The sequence below is a fragment of the Pan paniscus genome, chromosome 11 (genome assembly GCF_029289425.2).
Source record: "Pan paniscus chromosome 11, NHGRI_mPanPan1-v2.0_pri, whole genome shotgun sequence".
NCBI classification, from domain to species: Eukaryota; Metazoa; Chordata; class Mammalia; order Primates; family Hominidae; genus Pan; species Pan paniscus.
Genome location: NC_073260.2, coordinates 28731126 through 28748894, shown reverse-complemented (window position 1 = coordinate 28748894; position 17769 = coordinate 28731126). Strand labels below are relative to the sequence as shown.

At 36.5% G+C, this 17769-nt stretch overlaps 1 protein-coding gene across 1 annotated transcript in view; it reads left to right on the top strand.

The window, feature by feature from the left end:
- Positions 1-1894: 1894 nt before the first annotated feature.
- MUSK (muscle associated receptor tyrosine kinase) overlaps positions 1895-17769 on the top strand; it is a 137969-nt gene continuing 122094 nt past the window's right edge. Inside the window, exons 1-2 of the mRNA XM_034967957.3 lie at positions 1895-3189; positions 16968-17094. Of these exons, the coding sequence (XP_034823848.1) occupies positions 3111-3189; positions 16968-17094 (206 nt within the window). The 5' untranslated portion in view covers positions 1895-3110. The remainder of the gene's footprint in view (positions 3190-16967; positions 17095-17769) is intronic.

Genomic DNA, 17769 nt, shown 5'->3' with positions numbered 1-17769 from the left:
AGCTGGATAGATTGCAAAAATTTTCTCCCACTCTGTAGGTTGCCTGCTCACTCTAATGATAGTTCCTTTTGCTGAGCAGATGCTCTTTAGTTTAATTAGGTCCCATTTGTCAATTTTGACTTTTGTTGCCATTGCTTTTGGGGTTTTAGTCAAGAAGTCTTTGCCCATGCCTATGTCCTGAATGGTATTGCCTAGGTTTTCTTCTATGGTTTTTATGGTTTTAGGTTTTACATTTAAGTATCTAATCCATCTTGAGTTAATTTTTGTATGAGATATAAGGAAGGGGTCCAGTTCCAGTTTTCTGCATATGGCTAGCCAGTTTTCCCAACACCATTTATTAAATAGGGAATCCTTTCCCTACTGCTTGTTTTTGTCAGGTTTGTCAAAGATCAGATGGTTGTAGATGTGTGGCATTATTTCTTAGGCCTCTGTTCTGTTCCATTGGTCTATATATCTGTTTTGGTACCAGTACCATGCTGTTTTGGTAAACCAGGAAGAAGTTGAATCCCTGAATATACCAATAAGAAGTTCTGAAACTGAGGCAGTAATTAATAGCCTACCGAGCAAAAGAAAAAAGAAAAAAAAATCCAGGACCAGACGGATTCACAGCCGAATTCTACCAGAGGTACAAAGAGGAGCTGGTACCATTCCTTCTGAAACTATTCCAATCAATAGAAAAAGAGGGAATCCTCCCTAACTAATTTTATGAGGCCAGCATCATCCTGATACCAAAACCTGGCGGAGGCACAACCAAAAACAGAAAATTTCAGGCCAATATCCCTGATGAACATTGATGTGAAAATTCTCAATAAAATACTGGCAAACTGAATCCAGCAGCACATCAAAAACTTACCCACCACGATCAAGTTGGCTTCATCCCTGGGATGCAAGGCTGGTTAAACATATGCAAATCAACAAATGTAATCCATCACATAAACAGAACCAGTGACAAAAACCACATGATTATCTCAATAGATGCAGAAAAGGCTTTCAATAAAATTTAACACCCCTTTATGCTAAAAACTCTCAATAAACTAGGTATTGATGGAAACTATCTCAAAAAAATAAGAGCTATTTATGACAAACCCACAGCCAATGTCACACTGAATGAGAAAAAGCTGGAAGCATTCCCTTTGAAAACTGGCACGAGACAAGGATGCCCTCTCTCACCACTCCTATTCAACCTACTATTGGAAGTTCTGGCCAGGGCAATCAGGCAAGAGAAAGAAATAAAGGGTATTCAAATAGGAAGAGAGAAAGTCAAATTGTCTCTGTTTGCAGATGACATGATTGTATATTTAGAAAACCCCATCATCTCAGCCCCAAATCTCCTTAAGCTGATAAACAACTTCAGCAAAGTCTCAGGATACAAAATCAATGTGCAAAGATCACAAGATTCCTATATACCAATAACAGACAAACAGAGAGCCAAATCATGAGTGAACTCCCATTCACAATTGCTACAAAGAGAATAAAATACCTAGGAATCCAACTTACAAGGGATATGAAGGACCTCTTCAAGGAAAACTACAAACCACTGCTCAAGGGAATAAAAGAGGACACAAATAAATGGAAAAACATTCCATGCTCATGATAGGAAGAATCAATATTGTGAAAATGGCTGTACTGCCCAAGGTAATTTATAGATTCAATGCTATCCCCATCAAGCTACCATTGACTTTCTTCACAGAATTAGAAAAAACTACTTTAAATTTCATATGGAACCAAAAAACAGCCCATATAGCCAAGGCAATCCTAAGCAAAAAGAACAAAGCTGGAGGCATCACACTACCTGACTCTAAAGTTCTATAAATGAACTCACGAGGCCAAAGAATGAAGAAGACACCAACACAAAGGGGAAAAAATCAAAACAATATGGTCAATGCAATGGTAGAGATATGCACAGTATATTATGGAAACCCAGAGAAGACAAATGTAACACAGCTTTGGGAAGATATGGAATTTTTCTCCCAGGAGGAGAGGATGACCAAGCTGAGAGAGGTGTGAACTGAGTGGAAAGGAGGGGAGTAGTATTCCAAGAGAAGCAAACAGTATGAGCAATTCATGGAGGTAGGAAAGCTGTATACAGGGAACCATCAGCAGGTTGTTGAATATAGGAAGCTGAATGAGGCTGGGCACAGTAGCTCACGCCTGCATTCCCAGCACTTTGAGAGGCCGAGGTGGGATCATCACTTGAGGCCAGCAGTTTGAGACCAGCCTGGGCAACATAGCCTGACCCCATCTCTACAAAAAATAAAAATAAATTAGCCTGCTGTAGTGGCAGTGCCTGTAGTCCTAGCTACTCTGAAAGGATCACTTGAGTCCAGGAGGCTGAGGTTGCAGTGAGCTATGATTACCCCATTGCACTCCAGCCTGGGCAACAGAGCAAGACCCTGACTCTGAAAAAAAAAACAAAAAACAAAAACAGGATCGCAAAAGACAATACTAACATACAACAAAGCATGCAGATTCCAGTAAAGCCTGTCATATTAGGCAGATTAGGCATGTTTAAATATATTTTTATGTGATGATGAGCCCCTAAAGGCTTTTAAGCAGGAGGGACTATCTGAAAAAAGATAGAGAATGGTTAAGACCCAAGACAGAGAGAAGGTACAAGGACTATTTGGTTGATAAAATCTGTAGGAATTGGAATGGGCTCAATGTGGGAGTGGGGGTGGGGTGAGAGATGGGGAGGAGTGAAGACTGAATAGACCCAGATTTCTGGTTTGAGTCCGGGAGAGGTGGGGTGCTGAATTCGAAGGTCAGGACACCTATACCTCTGGGAATACAGCGATGGTTGCAAAAGGCATCTGGTATTGTCCTTCTGCCACTGTCTTAAAAGGGATTCTAAAGGGATTTTCTTGCCCTTGTTCCTCCAGCCCTACACTTGCATTACTGGCCTACGTGGATGCTCACCAGCTGGCTGTGTCCATCATTGCAGCCAAGTCTGAGAATTCCTGATTATACTTAGAGCCTGTGGAGCTGCTGACACAAACAGTCATTAGCAGACGACCCTTTTGCAACAAAGTATGCTTTAAAATGTAAACTGTGGAGGCATTTTCCTTGCGTTGTCCAGAAGGAACTTCGTCCTGCGTGAGCCTGGATTAATCATGAGAGAGCTCGTCAACATTCCACTGGTACATATTCTTACTCTGGTTGCCTTCAGCGGAACTGAGAAACTTCCAAAAGGTTGGTTTGAGCAATCGTGTCTTCTTGTTGTCTTGTCATGGTTGTAAAGTGTGTGTATATGAGATATGACCAAGACTGATTTATAGTATGGTGAGCTTGGGTTTTACTTGAAGAAGTAAGGGTGAAATGTATGATGAGGGAGGAAATTATATACATAAGCAATTGGTCTCTCTACCAATATTTTACTCCGAAGTTCTGCAATAAAAGGCTTAGCCACATAGTGCATGCAGAGCTCTGACTTCTAGGGCAAAACATAAGCATGTACACTGCAAGTTATCAAGGTCTATTTTGTTTATGCGTATGTCAAATTTCAGGGTGGTCTAAGTGGATGATGAAAACCTTTTTGCATCAGGTTTGCCAGGAATAGAATCAACCCCATTCTCAGACATCCAGAGCATTTGCTTCTGAATAAAAATCACTTTTATTTTCAGTTTTAACTTTGCCAAACTCTTAATAAATATTTTAGTTTCTAAAAATTGGAAATACAGAAAGACGTACACAATTTGCCTGTGTAACAAACCCGGAAGACAATGGATTTTAAATAACTTTGAGGCTGGAGTCATGATTTGGCTTGGCAAGAGACTGCAAAAGTTTTTTTCAGAGCCTTTGGAATGTACCGGAAATAACACCACCTCAGGGGAAAGGAAAGCAACTTAAGAAACTGACAAACACCTGTTGCAGTAGCAAGAATGTCCAGTGATATAGTTTCTGGCCAGTGTATTATGAAACTGGGACTAGCGTATTTGAAATCAGAAAGACTGGAAAGTATGTGATTTGCAAAGTGACTAAGGGTATCATTGAAATCTTTTTTTAAAAAGACATGAGAAAGCAGATCGAGTGGTATCAATTCAAGAGTTTTCAAATTTAATGTTATACCATAGAGTAAAAAGAGATTTTTGCTTCAGGACATGTTCAAATTAATCATTTTCCCTTTATATTAATCAAAGCACTGAAACAGTTTGTATTGTGTAGATAAATGAAGGTGGTATCTGTATATAGATGCAAAATGTATCTTTAGATTTTGTGGTAAAGAATTTTCAAATTAAATGTTATACAATAGAGTAAAAAGAGTTTTTTGCTTTAGGACATGTTCAAATTAATCATTTTCCCTTAATATTAATCAAAGCTCTGAAAGTTTGTATTGTGTAGATAAATGAAGGTGGTATCTGTATATAGATGCAAAATGTATCTTTAGATTTTGTGGTTCACTAAAAATTCTGGAGCCATAAGGTCAAAGTTCACATGCAGATAAGATGCAGGTTTCTTCACAAACAATCTGATTTCACAGATTTTTTTGTTTCATTTTGTTGCTTCTCTTTTTCCATTTTACTTGAGTATAATGGTATCTTCAAATGTATTTAAACGTTTAATTTCTAACGAATACTTTAAGGCATCTACAGATAAAAGAGACTCTAGATCTTTTCAAACAGCTAATAATAGTCAGAAAGACTTAACATTGGCTTCAGATTATTTTAATACTTCCTGATCAAACAACGGATGTCCGGTAAGGCCCCACCTGGATGTTTGAATGTATGGGTTGTCTTAAGTATTATTTGTATATTTCTAAACCACGCAGTTACATAAAAATGATAGGGTTAAATACTAAAATACAGTCTTATAAAGAGCAGGACAATTGATTTTGATGATTCAAATAAGGATTTGTTGTACACACACACAAAACCCCCAAAAATCTCTCTATCTGAATAAGTCTTAATTTATATTCTAGAAAGAATTGATTTTCATTTCCAAACTTTACAAATAAAGCCCTTAATTCAAATGCACACTACCTCTATTTTGAAAATATTGAAATATAGTGGCATAGAGATAACAAAGCCAAACACCCTGACTTTTAAATAAACTAACCAGATCATCCACCCAATTTCATTTCTTATAATTTATTTACTACTAGAATTAGGTTTTAAAATCAAAAAATTTAAGCAATTTTTTCTCAGTCTATTGTACTGTAAAATCTAAATTAGTATGAGTTTAACATCACCCTTAGCCAAAACACTATGTCTAGGAGAACAAACATTTATTTACTACATACAGCAGTTCTGAGAATAACTAATATCATGAAAGCATAATCCTTAAAATTTTAAATGTTGAAGGGTGAGGAATACATTGGTAGAAAAGAACCACAATAAAATATTATTATTTTCATTATTATTATTATTATTATTTGAGACAGTCTCATTCTGTTGCCAGGCTGCAGTGCAGTGGTGTGATCTCAGCTCACTGCAACCTCCTCCTCCCAGGTTCAAGCAATTCTCCTGCCTCAGCCTCGCAAATACCTGGGACTACAGGTGCAAGCCACCACACTCGGCTAATTTTTATATTTTTAGTAGAGACAGGGTTTCACCATGTTGGCCAAGATGGTCTCTATCTCTTGACCTCGTGATCTGCCTGCCTCGGCCTCCCAAAGTGCTGGGATTACAGGCATGAGCCACCGTGCCAGCCATTATACTACTGAAACTAATAAAAATGGCCCACCCAAACTATTTCTACTATTTCTAGAAAACTACTGTTTTCCCTATTCTTGGCAGACAGTAATAACAAAAAGAGTTTTTTAGATAATATACTTCTTCCTAAGTCCTTTATCATGAATGCATAAAGGAAATTGTACAATATGTATTACCTAATAAATTGACATATTTAAAATAACACAAAAGTATTCAGGGGATTATTTTCTGACTTTCTGCACATCATTTTTTGATAAAAATTAATATCCAACTTTGTAGAATTAATTGGTCATAGTTTTCATTTTAGTTTAATTAAGACTACTAATGCCCAAAGATAAGGGGAAGAATCATTGTCTTTCTGAATCATTTCAACTAGTGATATTTTCAATGATGAATTCAGTGCCATAACCCAAGTAGTAGAATTTCACAAACTGTCATTTATGAAAGTAGCCAATGTTCCACTGGATAATTGGCTTAACTACATACATCAATAACATTTAATGCTTTATTAGGGAGTATTAAATGTATGGTGCAATGTTAGATTCTGCAGGAGCATAAGAGTTCATGTAAGCAGCTCTGGATTTGCTTAATATGCACAAAGAACTGTCAAAAGTCTCACTTTCAAAATACCCCACTTACTACAATACGTTGAAGTGTTTGGGCGTAAGTGATTTTATCTTTAGATAGATTTGAATAACCTCCTCTTTTAAATTGTATGTATATAAGGATAGGATTCACAGATTTGACATATGACTAAGTCATGACTGACACAGCTGTCATTGAAATCCAGGACACACAGTCCTGGATGAATATTTTATATTGACATGCATTGAAAGAGTTACTCATTGCATGTTTGAGTAAACAGAGTTGCTTCAAATATTATTGACCTTAAAGAAAAGAAGGAAGGAGCAGAAATTTCAGGATCTCTTTAAACTCTATCTTATTTCCAAAGGTAAATGAAGTAGGCAGCTTCTCAGTGAAATAAAACCTGATGTCGTTGAAGGAGAGTAACAAGTGAGGGGTGGAAAGGGGGCCTGAAAGGAGTGGCTCTATTCAGGAAGATGAGAGGATCACATGGGCCATACTGAAGACCCAGCTGGGGCTAGGAACTGCAGCTTTCTTTATAGTGCCCCTGACCTGAACATTTGCTGCACTATACCCAGCAGTGCTATGTGAACATAGGGTAGGGAGGACAGATGGCTGGATTAATTCAGGATTGGCACTTTCCAGGGTCAGTACAGCTAAAGAACTAGAGAGTAAAGGAGTTGGAGTTATATGGCAGCGTACCATGAGATACAGATTGGATCACGAAGAAAGTAAAACAAGATATTTAATGCTTGGAAGAAAAGGTTAAAAAGTTTAAACCAACCCCAAAGTGTTTTGTTGTACTAAAAAAAATACTGCATTCATAATGTTAGAGAAACATGAATATTTTCCAAGTCAGAGCCCTAATTTTACTAAAATAGAAAGGAGCAAATACACCTTGTTTCTTTATGTACCCAATCATTGCGTCATGTCAATCAAAAAATAATCAATCAAAAGTTGGTAAGTCAATAGTCATATGCGAGAGCCCATAAAATACAAAGGAAAGGTAATGTCACGTCCTTCTCATCAAGCAGTTGATATCCAAGTCAAGCTTTTCTTCGGGTCCAAAAAAGGATTGTGTTCATTTTCATGTATTTGTTATTCATGTAGTCCTTGGATTGAGAGAAGAAATAGTGCCCTAGTTTAAACGAGCTCTGGCTGAGATGAAAGCTGGATAGTAGAATGAAAGTAAACAAGAGACAGTGTGCTGAGTCAACAAATATCATTAAATACAGCTGATCCATGTGATTGTGTCAGTGAAAACCGGAAAGCAGATTTGGATAACTGGAAATATGGGCAATGTGGACTTGGCATTCTGTGTGTAGAAACTGATATTGATGTACATCTTCTCTTTATCCATCTGTGCATAATCAGTATGATCTTGAAGATGCAGTATGTCTTAGAGAAAGGAAGTATAAACCAACTTTAACCCTGAAGTTCAGCTAGTTCAGCTCTATCACTTCCTATTTTTGTGATATGTAGACAAGTTGTGCAACCATTTTTAGTCCCCATTTCTGGTCTGCAAGTGGAAATATTAATAGTATCTACCTTTATTTTTTTGGGGTTAAATAAGATAATGAATAAAAAGTATAATGCATGGCACATACCAGATTCTTAATCACTTTTAGATGCTAATATTAGTAAAAACAGTCAAACTTCACACAAGACTGTTATGTCACTGAATCTTATGGGAAGGTGTTAACTTAATAAAGTTCTTAGTAACACCTTCCATATTTCTCCATGTCTATTTTCGAAGACATTCTAAGACTTACTTCTTTGATCTTAACTGATCTCAACAGTTCATGTGACACCTCCAATGTGTCACCTCATTGGAAAGATAACATTAATAGTAAGTCTATTACCTCTGCCACTTCTGCATCTGTGTATTGAGTGAAAATAAAACTAGTGCATAAAGCTTCTCTCTTATAAAAGTAGCACATGGTATTTAAGATTGATTTTGAAAATGCAAAATACATAAAGTTTAAGACAGAAGAAGTCATCCATACTTCCAGGACTATTAACACATTGGCATATTTTCTTCCATTTTTTTCTACGTATTTTTTAAAGTCCTTATTAACATTGTGCTGCCTGCTATTTTTACTTAGCACTAAAGCATGAACATATTCTATATTATTAATAATCTTCAAAACATCATGTGTGGTGACTAAGTAATATTCTCTTTAGATAACAGCGTGCTAGTATATGTTTAATATTCACCTCACTGAGAAAAAAAAGACGTGGATTTGTTGCTCTTGTTTATTTCTGCAGTATAAATACTCTATAGTAAAAAACTCTATTGTGTCTGTGGCCAGTCTCAAGCTACTATCAAATAATGAGCACTGAGTTGGGAAATAGCATGTGTAGTAGCATCCTTCATATATTATTTCTACCACACAGACACATTACAGATAACCTCAAGAGCTTATATAATAATAAAATGTAGTTAAATCATTGGGAATTTCAAGTATTAATACTTTGTTTTTAATATATTTGATTATAAATGTATACAACTTAGTTTTTAATAATGATTGTATATAACAATCACCTCTCAAAATTCCTAAAAAATTACCAAGTGGCTCTTGCAAACCTGCGGAAGACAAAACTTGTGTGCCTCAATCTTCTCCCACTTGACTACGATTAATAGAATTTAGTACAATTGATCTGTTTTCTGCAGTAAAAGTCACCTATATGCCTTTCTATATGTGAGATTATTTCCTTAGGATAGATTCCCGGAGATGACGATGATGATGATGATATTATTATTATTTTAGAGATAGAGTCTTGCTCTGTCACACAGGCTGGAGTACAGAGGAGCAATCACAGCTCACTGAAGCCTTGAACTCCTAGGCTCAGTTGATCCTCCCACCTCAGCTTCTTCCCAAGTAGCTGGGATTACAAAGTGTGTGCCACCACGCCGGCTAATTTTTAAATTTTTTGTAGAGATGTGGTTTCTCTGTGCTGCCCAGTCTGGTCTCAAACTCCTAGGCTCAAGTGATCCTCCCACCTCGGCCTCAAAAGTGCTGGGATTACAGACATGAGCCACCAACCACACCCAGCCTGAGATAAAATATTAACGGTATAATAAATCTGAATGTAATAAAGACAAGGAAAACAATCGAACAGCCTGGTTTTCTTTTTCTAAATTATAGAATCAAGTAACATTTGCACAGTGCTCCATGTGGACCAAGGACAATTTTAAATGGTTTCCATTTATTAATTCCTTGCGACAAGCTTATGTGGAGGCTATACATTATCTCCGTCTATAGCTGAGACACTGAGGTTAAGTGTGGTTAAGTGACTTGCAGAGCAGGTAAGTGATGGAGCTGGGATGTGAATTCAAGTCCTGTGCCACATTGCCTCTTTTTTTTTTTTTTTTTTTTTTTTTTGAGACAGAGTCTTGCACTGTCGCCCAGGCTGGAGTGCAGTGTCGCGATCTCAGCTCATTACAAGCTCTGCCTCCCTGGTTCACGCCATTCTCCTGCCTCAGCCTCCCGAGTTGCTGGGACTACAGGCACCCACCACCACGCCCGGCTAATTTTTTGTATTTTTAGTAGAGATGGGGTTTCACCCTGTTAGCCAGGATGGTCTCGATCTCCTGACCTCGTGATCCGCCCGCCTCGGCCTCTCAAAGTGCTAGGATTACAGGCGTGAGCCACCGTGCCTGGCCGCTACATTGCCTCTTAATGTGTAGTTGCTCAATAGTCTTCCCTTTTTTTTGGGGGTGGGGGGACTGAGTCTCACTCTGTTGCCCAGGCTGGAGTGCAGTGGTGTGGTCTCGGCTCACTGCAATCTCCACCTCCTGGGTTCAAGTGATTCTCCTGCCTCAGCCTCCCCGAGTAGCTGGGATTACAGGCCTGCACCACCACACCCAGCTAATTTTTGTATTTTTAGTAGAGATGGGATTTCACCATGTTGGCCAGAAATCTCTTGAACTCGTGATCCTCCCCGCCTCGGCCTCCCAAAGTGCTCGGATTACAGGCGTGAGCCACCGCACCTGGCCTAGTCTTTCTTTTTAAACAGTAAAAGCATTCAACATCATCAATTAACCTTTGGGCTCATTGTTAACCACACTCCACAAGCTTAATAAAATATTGTTTTTGTTCTTTATCTCTCAATATCTAGATGATTATACTATTAATTGCTTATTTCATTCATTCGTTGTTTAGAAAATAACTTTTTATTGAGATTGACTTTCTCAAACTTTATGAATTATAAGTTTGCATCCATTGCATTTTGAAAATTAACATTTCTTTGGCATTCTATCTGCTACAATTTTTTTCTATTATGAAAGCAATATGTATTCATTTTTTTAAAAAATCCTGTAAGATACAGAAAAACAAAAATATAAAATTACACATAATGCTCATAGCAAGGGATAAGTGCTCTTAGCATTTTGCTATTCATTCTTTCAGTCTCTTTCTCTCATATGTGTGTGTGTATATATAAGTGTATATATGTTGTATATATACACATACACACACATATATATTATATATTATATATATTATATATTATATATGTGTGTGTATGTGTATGTAATTTTATTTTTTAAATTTTAAGTTCTGGGGTACAAGTGCAGGATGTGCAGTTTTGTTACATAGGTAAACGTGTGCCATGGTGGTTTGCTGCACCTATCACCCATCACCTAAATAACTGGGCTCAGCATGTATTAGCTATTTTTCATAATGCTCTCCCTCCCCCAATCCCACCTGCTGACAGGCCCCAGTGTGTGTTGTTCCCTTCCCTGTGTCCATGTGTTCTCATTGTTCAGTTCCCACTTATAAGTGAAAACGTGGTGTTTGCTTTTCTGTTCCTGCATTAGTTTGCTGAAGAGAACGGCTTCCAGCTCTATCCGTGTCCCTGCAAAGGACATAATCTCATTCCTTTTTATGGCTGCATAGTATTCCATGGTGTATATGTATCACATTTTCTTTATCCAGTCTATCATTGATGGTCACTTGGGTTGCTTCCATGTCTTTGCTATTGTGAATAGTGCTGCAGTGAACATAGGTGTGCATGTATCTTTACAAATTTCAGAGGCTGTTACTTCATTGAGGAAAGAGAAGCATTTAAATAAGAAGCTCTCTCTTCAGCTGCCTACCAGCAAAGGGGGAAAACCTACCTCTCTGCATCCATCTTGTCCTCCTTCTCCCTCACTGTGCTTTAAGGGGACTTTCTCTTCCCATCCGTGGTTAACCCGTCTTTCTTCCTCTGAGCCCCACATATATCTGCTTTCTCAGGGACCTATTTCCCTCAATTATCTCCTGTTTTTCTCCAATGTCCTACATTTTTGCTTCTACTAGGTGCTTCCAGTCAGCATTTAAACCCACTCTTGTCACCATACTCACCTCCAGCACCATGCAGCCCCTTTCTTCCCTTTTATTGTTAAACTCCGCTGCAAAAAGATGTCTTCCCTCTCCTCTTAGTTTCCACTTCCTTATCACAACCTAACCCCCACCACTGCAATCTGGCTTCCACCAAATCTGCAAGCACCGAAATCAACATGACCTCCTCATCAGGAAACTCAGTGCGCACTTTTAGGTCCTTATTTAACTTAACGTCTTGGCAGCATTCGATTCTCCCTCTTTTGTGAAACGTGTGCTACTCTTGGGCTCTGCCAATAGCCTCCCCTGGCTTTGCTTACAACTCTGATTTCTTCCTCTCAGTCTCTTTTCTAAACTCTTCATTCTCCCACCCATCTTTTATAAATGTTTGTGTTTTCTTCTAATTGGCTTAGGGCACCAGCCTCCCTCCGTCTTCAGGCTTTCACGGGTACCGTTTCCTCTGCCTGGAACACTCTTCTCTCTCCACTGCACCAAGCCAAATTTGAATCATCCTGTGAATGTGTGTGAATGTATTGTGTAGTTTTTTTTTATTCCTAGTCTTATCAAGTTCAGTGGTTGAGAAACATTATTTATCATGTTAAAGAAATACTATTATATTCCGACTCTACTAATGGTTTTCAAGTAGGGAATGGATAGTTAACTCTGTTACTGCCTTTTTGACTGTGATAGGTATCTTTTAAACTATGACTATAGTAAATCCTGTTTAAAGGACTTTTCTATTAAATTATCCTTATATTTTTGCAAGGATTTTTTTTCTGCCTAAATGCATAGTAATAATTTTGAAATTTATGATTTAATTTGCTTTTTAAAATTTTACTTTAGGGCTTTACATCCTGCTTGACTTACATTAGCATTGTTTTATTCCAAAGATTGATTTGTGAAGCTTTCTATATTTTATATTCCCTATAGCTTTTGTTTGTTTGTTTTTGAGACAAGGTCTTTCTCTGTCACCCAGGCTGGAGTGCAGTGGTGCAATCACAGCTCACTGCAGCCTTGACCTCCTGGGCTCAAGTGATCCTCCTGCCTCAGGCTCCCAAGTAGCTGGGACTACAGATGTGTGCCACCTGTACCTGGCTAATTTTTTTATTTTTGTATTTTTTATAGAGATGCAGTCTTGCCATGTTGCCCAGGCTGGTCTCAAAACACCTGGATCCTTCAGTGGATCCTTCTGGGCTCAATGGATCCTCCTGGGCTCAATGGATCTTCCTGGGCTCAATGGATCATCCTGCCTCAGCCTCCCAAAGTGTTGAGATTACAGGTATGAGCCACTGCACCTGGCTCCTTGTAGCTTTTATGTAACTGGAGACTTAATTCTTTCTTAAGAGTTTTTTAAAACTTATCTGAAAAACTTTGGGGCATTATGTTTTTTTCAGAAGTGTTCTTTGATAATCTAATCTTTTTCTTCTGTGAGTATTGATGATTTTACCCCACCCTTTACTACATGTGAACAATTTTGTTTTTAAAATTCTTAATTCTTTAGATTTTCGTTTTTAAATATTCATTACTGTTTAGCTCTGTTGAATTGTGGTCCAAGAATGTGACATATAATCTATGTTTTTAAAATTTATTTAAGCTTTAATTTTCATGGGCATTTGAAAATATGTGTCATCTATCAGGGCTTACAGTTGATGTGCATATCTGTTTAATTAATTTTACTAATTCTGTTATTCTGTTTTACTACATATATATTTTTGTCTTTTGATCTATAAACAGGATTGGGATTTTTTGTGTTTTTTTTTACTATCTTTTTATTGTCTATTTCTTACAGATTTTATTATGGTTAGAAAATATAGAGTATATAAAATCAATTCTTTGAGCTGGGTTAAAATCTCCTATGTAGCTTGGTATATTTTCTTTATGTTTGAATGTTTCATCTATGCATCATTTACAAAATGTATTCTGTAATTGTTTCATTGTTTTATAAATGTACATTATATCTAGTGTTAATTTTGATGTTTATATCTTCTATATCTTTACTGTAGTTCTGTTTGATATATTAGTGTCTGAAGGAGATCTCTTAAAGGGTTACACTATGCTAAAACATTTCTCCATGTACTCTTGTGATAATTTTACTTTTGGGTTTGAGTCCATATTTTTAAATAATTAAGTTTCATGATTGTCATATCTTTTTATGGCTTGTTCCTTTTATCATTAAGCAATGTTTCTTTTTTTCTTATAAATGCATATGCCCCTATATTACATTTTTCTTATATTACTATTGCTATGTCACTTTCTTTGGGATATCGTTTGCTTTATACATATTTTCCCTCCCCTTTATTTTTAACATTTCTGTTTTATTTTATTTAGGTGTGTCTTTTGTGTTTGATAGCATCTGTCATTTCATAGGTCAGCTTATACCATCAGCACTTACTGTGATTTCTGGTATATTTGGACTTGTTTCTTCCATATTATTTTATGTCTTCTGTTAACCATGCTTTTTCTTGGCTTATTTATTCCTCCTCTTCTTCCTGTTTGTTTTTGCTTTTGTTTTTGATTGATAAAGCCTTTCTGGTACCTCTTTTTTTCTCCTGTTGTTTTGGAAGTTTTGAATTTTATCTATTTTTTAGTAGTAACCATTAATAAGGTTTTAACATAATCATTTAACCATAGATGTTTCTGTTTGAAGTTATTCAATATTTCTGTCCTCTTGTTGTTTATGGCAAAGAGCTTAGCATTTTTTAACTACTTAGCATTTTAAACTTCTTTCCTGAACTTTGATCTTATAATTGTTTGTCTAGAATTTAATTCCACTCTTTTTAAACACAAAAATTCGTGATTTTTAAATATTCCATAGTGTGTTAAAATTGCAATGGTATTTCACCACCATTTATGCTATTGTTTTTTATAACTCACCCCTTTCTTTCTGGTATAAATTATTCCTTAGTGAGTTTATTTACTCTAGTAACTATTTCAGAGAAAGTCTGTGAGTGGTAAACACTCTTAATATTTGTTTATAAGTGTTCTGAGTTTAAAATTATTACCTAAGCTAGCTGTATAATTCTAAGCTAAGAGTTATTTTTACTCAGTCATGTAAAGGTATTAGCCTATTGCCTTTTGGTATCAATTGCTGTTGCTGAATAATCTCAGGTTACCCAAAATTGGCATTCCTATTAAGGAATTAAACTTTTTCTTTCTGGTAGAGTTTAAGATTTTATTTATCTTTAATTTTTACAGTTTTAATTCAATGTGTCCAAGTATGAATTTCTTGCTTTTTTTCTTTTTTCTTTTTTTTCTTTTTTTTTCTTCTGAGACAGAGTCTCCCTCTATCACTCAGGCTGGAGTGCAGTGGTGCGATCTCAGCTCACTGCAGCCTCCACCTCCTGGGTTCAAGCGATTCTCGTACTTCAGCCTCCCACATAGCTGGGACTACAGGTGTGCACCACCATGTCCAGCTAAATTTTTTGTATTTTTAGTAGAGACAGGGTTTCACCATGTTAGCCAGGCTGGTCTTGAACTCCTGAGCTCAAGTGATCTGCCCTCCTCGGCCTCCCAAAGTGCTGGGATGACAGGTGTGAGCCACCATGCCCAACTGTATTTCTTTTTTAAATCTGTCTTGTCATTTGGTGGGTACTTTCGACCTTAATATTCATGGGTTTTTCAGTTTTGAAAAATTATCAGCCATTTATCTCTTTATATATTGCTTCTAGGCTGCTCCCCTCTTTTATTTTTCTCAAACTTCTATCAGAGGTGTATTAGTGCCTGTCACTGTATACTTTATATCTCCTAACTATTCTTTAATAGTGTCCATGTCTGTATTTCTTTGTATTATGTTCTGTATATTATAATGATCCTTATGATATATAAATCATATATATGATATATATAATGATCCTTATATATTATAAGGATCGTGATAATATATATTATAAAAATTATTATAATATATATTATCACGATCCTTATAATATATATTGTAATGATTATTCTGTTGAAAAGCTGGGAAGAAAGTGGCCCTGATGACTGTGTATAAGATGTCATTTTACATAAAAATTCTGCTTTCTTATTTCAACTACTATGTTTCAACTTTTTTATTTACTCCTTTTGTGAAGGCCTTATAAATACAGTTTTGTTCATTTAAACAGTACATCAGTCACTGTGCTCACCCTGGGAATTAAAAGATTCTAAAACATGATCCCTGACCTAAAGCTCAAGGTTTTAATAATTGAGTGTGGGACAAAGACGTAAACAGATCATTTTAATAGTATCTGTGTGACAAGTGACATTATAAGAATGACATTTCAGGATAACATAAGGTTAAGGAAAGAGGCATTTGGGTCTGCCTAGCATGTCAGGGGAAGTGGAAGGAGATGGATGCTTAAACTGAATCGTAAAAGACAAAATAACATTAGCAAGGGAGATATGGGGCAAGTAAAACGCTTCCACTCACCATTTTTTTTCACTCTCAGCAGATGAGCTTGCCTTTGACTTTACCAAAAAATAATAATAATAATAATAATAAGGTTTATTCAGAAAGTGGATGTATCTTTTATGGCCAAACAATGTGCCAGTCTGTTCTAGATGCTCTATAAGTCTGTCCCTGACTATTTCACCTCTAAACGTCAATCATACTACTTATTTGGCTTTGATGTATACCTTGCCCTTTAACTGAAGCGACCATATAATTTACTGTATAAATGCAGGTAGCCCTCATTTCACAGAGGAGTGAGAAAAAAGAAAGGACGATGTCTATAGCCTTTCCTCCCATTGTCTTAAAAAAAATAAAATAGAACAAAACAGCTTTGAGATCTAATTCACATACCGTGCGCTTTACCCATTAAAGTGTACAATTCACAAAGTGGTGTCTCTTCATTTTCTAGTTGTATGCCAAAGTGAATTCTCTATGAATCTGATGAAGCTTAAGCTTCAGATTCTCTCATTTGCAGGAGCCCTTTCTAAGACCCTCAGTGGGCTTTAGCAATGTGCTTTTATGAGTGTCTATTTTTATAAAATCAGGGGAAAATTGTTCCTAAAAAACAATTTTTTAAATTATTATCCTTTTCCACCCTGACTTCCCTTCAGACTCACTTCCCTTTATGCTGATGATATTGGGGTGGACACAGAAATTTTGTATTCATAATTTTATATTTTTTCTTTAAAAAGTACACTCAAATTGCACAAACTTGGGCCCCATAAAACTTGGATCTGCCTCTCCTCATATATCATAAACTCTAAGCCCTGCTCTCCTGAGAGACTTCTCTTTTGATTTTCAAATGCCTAGTTTGGAAGTAGAAACAACATTCTTTACATAAGCTCTTCCTTTCTTTTGGCAAATTTCTACTCTGGGGAAACAGAATTCTCATTCAGGTATGTAATGGCTTCTGACTGCTTAAGGAAGGGTTAGTAAACAAAATTCTAGAATGTTCTCTTTTGATTTCTCCTTTCCTTTCAGCTCCTGTCATCACCACTCCTCTTGAAACAGTGGATGCCTTAGTTGAAGAAGTGGCTACTTTCATGTGTGCAGTGGAATCCTATCCCCAGCCTGAGATTTCCTGGACTAGAAATAAAATTCTCATTAAGTAAGTATTCCACATTTTAATTTTTCTAAATTTTTGTGCGTATATAGTAGGTGTATATATATGTATATATTTATGAAGTAGATGAGATGTTTTGATACAGGCATGCAATGTAAAATAAGTACCTCATGGAGAATGGGGTATCCATCCCCTCAAGCATTAATCATTTGAATTAGAAACAATCCAGTTACACACTTTAAGTTATTTTAAAATGTATAACTAAGTTATTGTTGACTATAGTCACTCTGTTGTCTTATCAAATAGTAGGACTTTTTCATTCTTTCTATTTTTTTTGTACCCACTAAACATCCCCTACTCCCCCCGATCCCTGTACTACCCTTTCCAGCCTCTGGTAACCATCCTTTTACTCTCCATGTCCATGAGTTCAATTGTTTTGATGTTTAGATCCCACAAATAAGTGAGAACATGCAATGTTTGTCTTTCTGTGCCTGGCTAATTTCACTTAACATAATGATCTCCAGTTCCATCCATGTCTTTGCAAATGACTGGATCTCATTCTTTTTATGGCTGAATAGTACTCCATTGTGTATATGTACCACATTTTCTTTATCCATTCATCTGTTAATGAACACATAGGTTGCTTTCAAATCTTAGTTACTGAAAACAGTGCTGCAACAAACATAGGAGTATAGATATCTCTTTGATATACTGATTTCC